Source organism: Carettochelys insculpta, chromosome 1 (genome assembly GCF_033958435.1).
Source record: "Carettochelys insculpta isolate YL-2023 chromosome 1, ASM3395843v1, whole genome shotgun sequence".
Classification (NCBI taxonomy): Eukaryota; Metazoa; Chordata; order Testudines; family Carettochelyidae; genus Carettochelys; species Carettochelys insculpta.
In genome coordinates, this window is record NC_134137.1 from 209068715 (window position 1) to 209075374 (window position 6660).

Here is a 6660-nt window from a genome sequence, read left to right on the forward strand (position 1 = left end):
CCCAGTTTGAAGCAATTTGTCCTGGTTTGGCTCTCTCAGCTGTACCCAGAGTATCCTCCTGTCTTCCAGACACATGAAGAGAGAGAGAAATCCAGTGTATGGAGAGGTTCCTGGCCACCCTATCCCAGTGACCCCTACCTGCCTTGGGGACAGGGGCTTTTCTGCCCAGGTTAGGTAGTGTCGGCTGGGATATCTCGGCATAGCAAATTCAACACACTGCATGAGTCCAGGAAAGGTGGTATCATTGCACGTGGGCTCTCCCTGGGCCCTCTTCTCTGCAACAGTGAGGTCCTGGGTGTCCTCCTCACCCCTGGCTGCCACCCTCAGCCACCCCCTCCCAGACAGCCACCCACCCAAAGCTCCTTCTTCACAGACCAGGTCTGCACTTTGGATGTGTGGGGAGGAACCAATGGTCACATGGCAGCTCCATCTGGGTGCAGCCTGTGGCTACCAGGACAGGACAGAGCAGGCCCGGCTCAGGCAGGGCTGCTGCGTTAGCTCAGTGGGTTTATTGAGGACACAGGCACAGCTGACAGCACCGTCACTGGAACAGCCTGGCCCAGAGCTCTTGGTACACGGATGGGAACATCTCACCAGGGAAGAACTTCCCCTTCCCAGTTCACAAAGGCCCCATTGTCCTTCTCGGAGAGCGTGGAGAGCACGTGCAGCATCCCTCTGACACTCGCCTCCACTGTCAATACAGCCTGCGGGGGGAAAGCAGAGTTAGGGGAGAGGCTGCTCTGGGACTGACTCAGGACACCAGAGGCCCACAGGCAGGGTCCAGCTGGCATTCCCTTGAATTGTCCCACATCTGAGTGGCATGAATTTTCTTTTGTGTATCAAGGTGAAGGGGGTGCAACATGCAGCTGACGTGTTACTCCTCACCTTCACCATGGTGCACATAACACAATTCATATGGTGGGAGTGGGGCCGAGGGGTCTGAGTGGGGGAAGGGCTCTGGGCTGGGACAGAGGGTTTGGGTACAGAAGTGTGAGGGCTCTGGCTGGGAGCTCGGGCTTTAGGGAGGTTCCAGTCATTAGGGATTCAGGCTGCCAGAAGGGAGCTCTGGGTGTGGAAGGTTCTCAGGACTGGGGGTGGGTGTGAGGATGGGGGTCCAGGCTCTGATCTGGGGTGCTGGAGTGGGATTAGGCTCTGGGTTGGGAGTGGGGTGTAGAAGGGGTCCAGGGTTCCGGCTGGGAGTTGGGCTTTTGGGTACATGAGGACACTGGGTGGAGATCACAGATATCACCCCCAAGGAAGTACCTGCCAGCTGGTGCGCATGACAACCAGCTCCCCCTCTCCGGCTCCTCACAGCAGCAGCTCTGCTCACCTTCACTCTGGGATGCCAGCAGCTTGAGGAACCAAGCAAGGGGCAGCAGGAGGTTGGAAGCCCAGGGCACAGCACTGAATCCCTGAGGGCATCTGAGTGGGACACGATCCCTCCATGCAGGGCAGAGGTGGAGGGCAGGAAGGGTTCCAGCATAACCATTACCCATAGAATAAATATCTGCCACAACATGTGGCTACCACTGGCCTCTCCCAGCGAGATAGCTAACTGATCAGAGCCGGAATTCCCCATGTGTGTCTGCACAGCACCAGGATGGACAGCAACACTCAGGATCCCGTCTCCGCCGTACCCCAAGGCCTGGCACTTGGTGAGCATGTTCAGAGCAGCCTGTGGGTGAGATGCCATGAGCAGAGACAGCAGAGTGTGGGGGAGGGAATGAGCCCTGTAGGAAATGACTTGCCCTTCCGAGGGGAGGGATGGGAAAGGCTGACAAGGAAGTGAGGTGACATAAATTTCAATTTTGTCTTTGCATGTGCAGAACAAATTTTATTTCCACTGAGACATGTGTGGATGAGCACTGCCAATAAAAACACATGCTGCCGGCTGTGGGTGCTCTGCTTATCAGCTGGGCAGCATTTGAATTTCTCCTGGATGGCCACTCAAGCACTCAGCTTATGGGAAGCACTCGTGAGAAGAAAACACTCCTCTGGGCTGCACTCTCTCATGCTCTCAATGATGACAGCAACCCACAGAGATGCGGGTATAGCTGCCCTTTGATAAGCCACTGATGCTGAGGCCTCCAGTGAGCTGTGAGAGGTGAGCACACCTGAGAGCCGTGCTGAGGCTGCTCTCGGTTATGCAGGGTCTGGTTGGTTAGGGAAAAGTGGAAATGTGACATTGATGCTCCTTTAGGTTTTCCCATAACTTTTCCAGATGCAGTGAGGATCTGGTGCCTCTTCGGTTGAACTGGGGATGGTGTCTAAAAGGGGTAGGCCCACCCTTAGAAGGGGGTAGAATTCACAGCTCCTCAGTGACCCTTCCCTGAGCTAACACTGGCTCGACTGGGGCTGAGCTGCACCTCGCCCATCACTGCATGGGGATTTCTCCGGCGGAATACAGGCATAACAGAAAGTTCCTCACCGGATGGGAACTCTGATCCAAAGCCCAAGTGAATTGCAGGCAGATGAAAAACTTTCGGCCCTGCCCCACACAGCGCTGGAGGCTGGAGTGGTGGCAGTAGGATGGGGAACAAGGGAAAGACACCGACTGACAGGAATTGGTGCAAGTAGCAAACCGAGACAGCAGTCAAGCCCTGCTGGGTGCACCCAGTACCTTGCTGCAGCGGTAGGAGATGATTTGGAACAGATGCCAGAGGTAGACATTCTGGATGGAGCCAGCATCGCTGGAGATGTTGATGATGGCCGCCTTGCTGCAGCTCAGCCCTCTCTGGGGGCTTCCCTGGGCAGCCTGCTTCAGCAAGGGCAGGAAGGCCTGGGCAGAGGGGAGAGCAGAGCAGCCGTGGGGTCGAAAAGGAACCAGCATCGTGAGGCAGCATGCTGATGAGGTGGGCCACCAGGATGGGGTGGCTCTCCACTCTTCCCCATGATGCCCAGTCTCCGGACAGGCCAGAAGGAGGACCCCTTTCCAGGCAGGTGTGAGAAACAGTGGAACCTCCTCATGCCCAGGCAGGGGCCAAAAATGATCCCCAACTCATGTCTGTGCCTTCAGAGCACCCCGATATCCTTGCTGGGGGTTGGAAAATCTCTTGCCCCTGTTATGAGGCAGCTCCCCACCACCTGTCCTTGGCGTGAAGGTAAGTCATCTGTACCAGCTCCAGAGCAGGTGCCTGAACCCCCCGGCCTCTGGGCGCACAAGCCCTGCCGCTCCAGCCTGTGCTGCCTTCACTCTCTGCACACAGGCCACTGACAGACCCACCCAGAGTGGAGCCCTCTGAGCCGTCTTGCCCCACAGCCCCTTGTGCACTGCCATGTGCAGGGTCAGCAGGCCTGCTGCTCACACAGCAGCCAGGGTGAGCCCACCCGGGGCCATCACTCTGCTGAGCACCCAGCGCTGAGATCACTTTGAAGTGAGCGCATGGGGAAGCTGTTCCTTCAGGCTGAGAGGGGGTGCAGCGTGGGTGGGCCATCAGGGGAGAAGGCCAAGTGGGGGCAGGGCATGGGGCAGAGCAGGCACCGGAGGCCCCCCCGTCACTCAGACAGCTGCCGGTGCTCCGACCCAGACCCCCACTCATGGGCGTCACAAGCTGCCTGGCGGGTCCAGGGCCCTCAGACAGCTGCTCACAAACACTTTGGGCATTTGGGAAACACCTGACAGCCCCTTCCTGCTGCTCCTCCCCCTGGGGACTATTTGTCAAGGAGGAAAGATCCAGTTCTGTCCTCAGGATACTGTCCTCATGTTCCCCAGGCCCCCCAGTTCCTGACTGTGGCCCTGTGTCCATGAGCCTCAGCCCGGGCAGCAAGAGACCACCAAGCAGCTGTGTGCTGCAGTCACCCTTGCCCCTGAAGACACAGGTGCCCCTCTGCCAGCAGGGCCCCATCTGGGGGGTGTGGAGAGAAGCCACATAACACCACACGTAGTGGTGGGATTGGGGAGACAGAGTTCTCTTGCATGAGGTAACTGATGCCTTGTGCATCGCACTGTCCTTGCACTGATGCTCTGGGTGTTGAAAAGTGAGGGATTCAAGCACTGTGTGTGCAGAACCAGGACCATGCTGGGATCTGGGGGTGAGGCTTCATTTCTGAGAGGGTCAAGTCCCTCAACACACTTGCAGCCTTTGTGCTCCCAGCCAAGGCCACCACATTGACCCAGTTACCCAAACCCAGGGAAGGGAGGACTCCTGGCCCAAGCACAATCAAATCCTGGTGTATCTGGCCACGTGCTTTCTGTCAAGGCCCTCACCTGGCTCACCAGCAAGGGCCCCATCACATTGGTTGCGTACACCAGGGCCATGTCCTCTGGTGTCTCCAACTCCAGCGTGTTGAACTTCCATATCCCAGCGTTGTTTATCAGCAGATTGAGCCCAGAGCCTTTCAAATGTGCCTCAACTCTGGCTGCCGCCGCCTTGATGCTGGCTGGGTCTGTGACATCTACAGCGACAGAGCAGGTGGTCAAGTACCTGAGTCCTCCTGTCTGATGTCACCCCCACCAGAGCAAAGCCCCCTGGGCCAGAGGGCTTCTTCCATTGTGGCCAGAGGTAGAAGAGGGGTTGGGGAAGGGAGTTGAGGCATGGGGGCTGCGGCTGAGTCCAGGCATGGGGAGCTGTGCTGCAGCAACAAGAGGAAAGTCTAGTTCAGAGAGACAATTGTGATCCATACCTGGTATAATCTGAGTAGCCTAGAAAATGGAAATGTGCTGGAGTTAGTGATTAGTTCATATGAGTGGCTTTGGTCTCACTTCAACAAAGGAAGTGGAACACTCAAATTGCTAGTGATGCATTGCAGGTGAGAGAATTCCCCAGCTGGACATGCAGGGCTCCATCCCAGAGGTGGGAATGCTGGACTGAGCTGCCCTTATGTGATTCTCAAAGGAGGGGCCTGCCATATTTTGGCCTGGGGCTTTCCAACCTCTCCACAGCCAACCGATGCTGCCAGACCTTCCACTGGTGTCTGCCTCCTCTGGGTCTGGGTAAGGTGTCAATGGGCTATCAGCGATTATTGACTCTGGTCCTATTCTCTTCACTGGGATCGGGTGAGCCTGGGAGGGGGGAAGTGGAGGGGGATAGGAACTGAAAGAACATGCCACAGGGAGATGGAACCTCAGCTCTGGGCCTGGGGCAGGGCACCCACCGAGCGCAACGATCACCAGGTTTGAATGTTTGGCAGCCAGTTCCTGCAATTCCTGAAAAAGAATAAAGTTAATGGTTATTGACATTGGGCCCATGACCACGTCCAGGATGGGCAGAGTCCAGATTCCCACTGCCCCTTGACACCGAGTCAATGTCACCCTGCTTTCCTCTGCCAAGCCTCCTCATGCAGCATCCTGCCCTGGGTTCTGGGGCTGTAGGAGGCTTCTAATTGCCCCAGAGCATTTCCAATGCCATTGTCTAAATGAGTGCGATGGAGTCTGGGACAAAAATCACTTCCTCATCACTAGTGGGGAGTGGGAGGAAGGTGTTGGAGGGCAGTTCCCACAGGGGTTGTAAGGGAAGTCCCTTCCCAGCAGCTGGGGGTTGACAGTGTCACAAGCTCTCATGAGCTGCTTGTGAGAGGGGATTTTGTCAGCTGAGGGAGGAGCAGGTGCAATGATCCAGAAGTTCCTCTGAGCCTGCCGTTGCCCAGGCTGGGTGTGGGAGCAGAGATGAGAAGACAGAGGACCTGAGGCAGTGGCAGACAAAGGAGGGGTTGGACTCAAGATCTGGTCTCCCTGGAGGGTGGCAGGACTGGGTATAGCTGTGCTATAGTCATGATGCTACTATGCTGGAAGAACTGGTCCACAGCCCCTGGGTAGTTGCCCCAGGCCCACCTGGTGCTGCCACATCCTCACTGCTCTTGGACTTGAGCTGCCAGGTGTAGAGATAGTTTGGGTGCAGCTCCACACCTTCCAGCTGGAGCAGTGTCTGCAGTAATTGCCTGCTCCCATGTCTGGGTGTTGGCACCAAAGAGCTGTGAGACTGGAAGCCCCTTAGGCAGGTTCTGCTTCTCCCTCCACCTACTGCTAAGCCCATCCCCCTCATTCCATTCTCACCAACGTTCGCTCTCCTGCTGGATCCCGGCAGGTGGCAAAGACCCACTTTGGTGGGTTGGAGCTCCCCAGAAGCTGCTTCACGAGTTCCAGTCCAATCCCTCGATTGGCCCCGGTCACCAGAACACTGCAGAGATTCAAGCCAGCCATGGTCCCTCCCTGCCTCTGCTCAGTGACAGCTGCACAAGTCAGAAATCTGACTTCCCTGCCTACCCACAACTGGGGTTGTTTAATGATTACCTCCAGGGAAATAACTCTGCTGCTATCCTTAATTGTCTATTTGCTCCCCCGCCTCCCTGGGTCAATGGGTCAATTGGTTTGGTTATGACTTACCGAGGTTTTGGTGCAGGGCCAATCAAGTTCTGGCTGCCTTCCTGTGCAGGAGGGCAACACCCTGTCCTGACCATGCCCTGAGCGAGGAGTCACTGCAATGATGATCCATGTTCCACAGCTGTAAGTGTTGTTGTATGCAGGGGAGGGAGAAAGTGGCAGTGGGTGAAATAAGAATATCTTACTTCCCCTATATAAACCTATGGTACGCCCACATCTTGAGTACTGCATGCAGATGTGGTCTCCTCACCTCAGAAAAGATATACTGGTGTTAGAAAAGGTTCAGAAAAGGGCAACTAAAATGATTAAGGGTTTGGAACAGGTCCCATATGAGGAGAGGC

The 6660-nt window shown here is 56.2% G+C and overlaps 1 protein-coding gene across 1 annotated transcript; it reads right to left on the reverse strand.

The window, feature by feature from the left end:
- Positions 1-438: 438 nt before the first annotated feature.
- On the reverse strand, positions 439-6150 carry LOC142006991 (C-signal-like). The gene is made up of 6 exons (XM_074983502.1): positions 5993-6150; positions 5095-5146; positions 4208-4395; positions 2621-2779; positions 1535-1675; positions 439-704 (listed from the first exon to the last, which is right to left on the reverse strand). The coding sequence occupies exons 1-6, from the start codon at positions 6137-6139 to the stop codon at positions 591-593; spliced, it is 801 nt and encodes a 266-aa protein (XP_074839603.1). The 5' UTR covers positions 6140-6150; the 3' UTR covers positions 439-590.
- Between the last annotated feature and the right edge of the window lie 510 nt (positions 6151-6660).

Bases quoted from the DNA above. Each gene is read 5' to 3' on its own strand.
- LOC142006991 (XM_074983502.1), bottom strand. From the start codon at position 6,139: ATGGCTGGCTTGAATCTCTGCAGTGTTCTGGTGACCGGGGCCAATCGA. The intron at 5,147-5,992 runs GTGAGAATGGAA...ATTCTTTTTCAG, and splicing joins CAGCAGGAGAGCGAACGTTG to GAATTGCAGGAACTGGCTGC. The intron at 705-1,534 runs GCCAGTGGTAGC...TTCCCCCCGCAG, and splicing joins TAGCTATCTCGCTGGGAGAG to GCTGTATTGACAGTGGAGGC.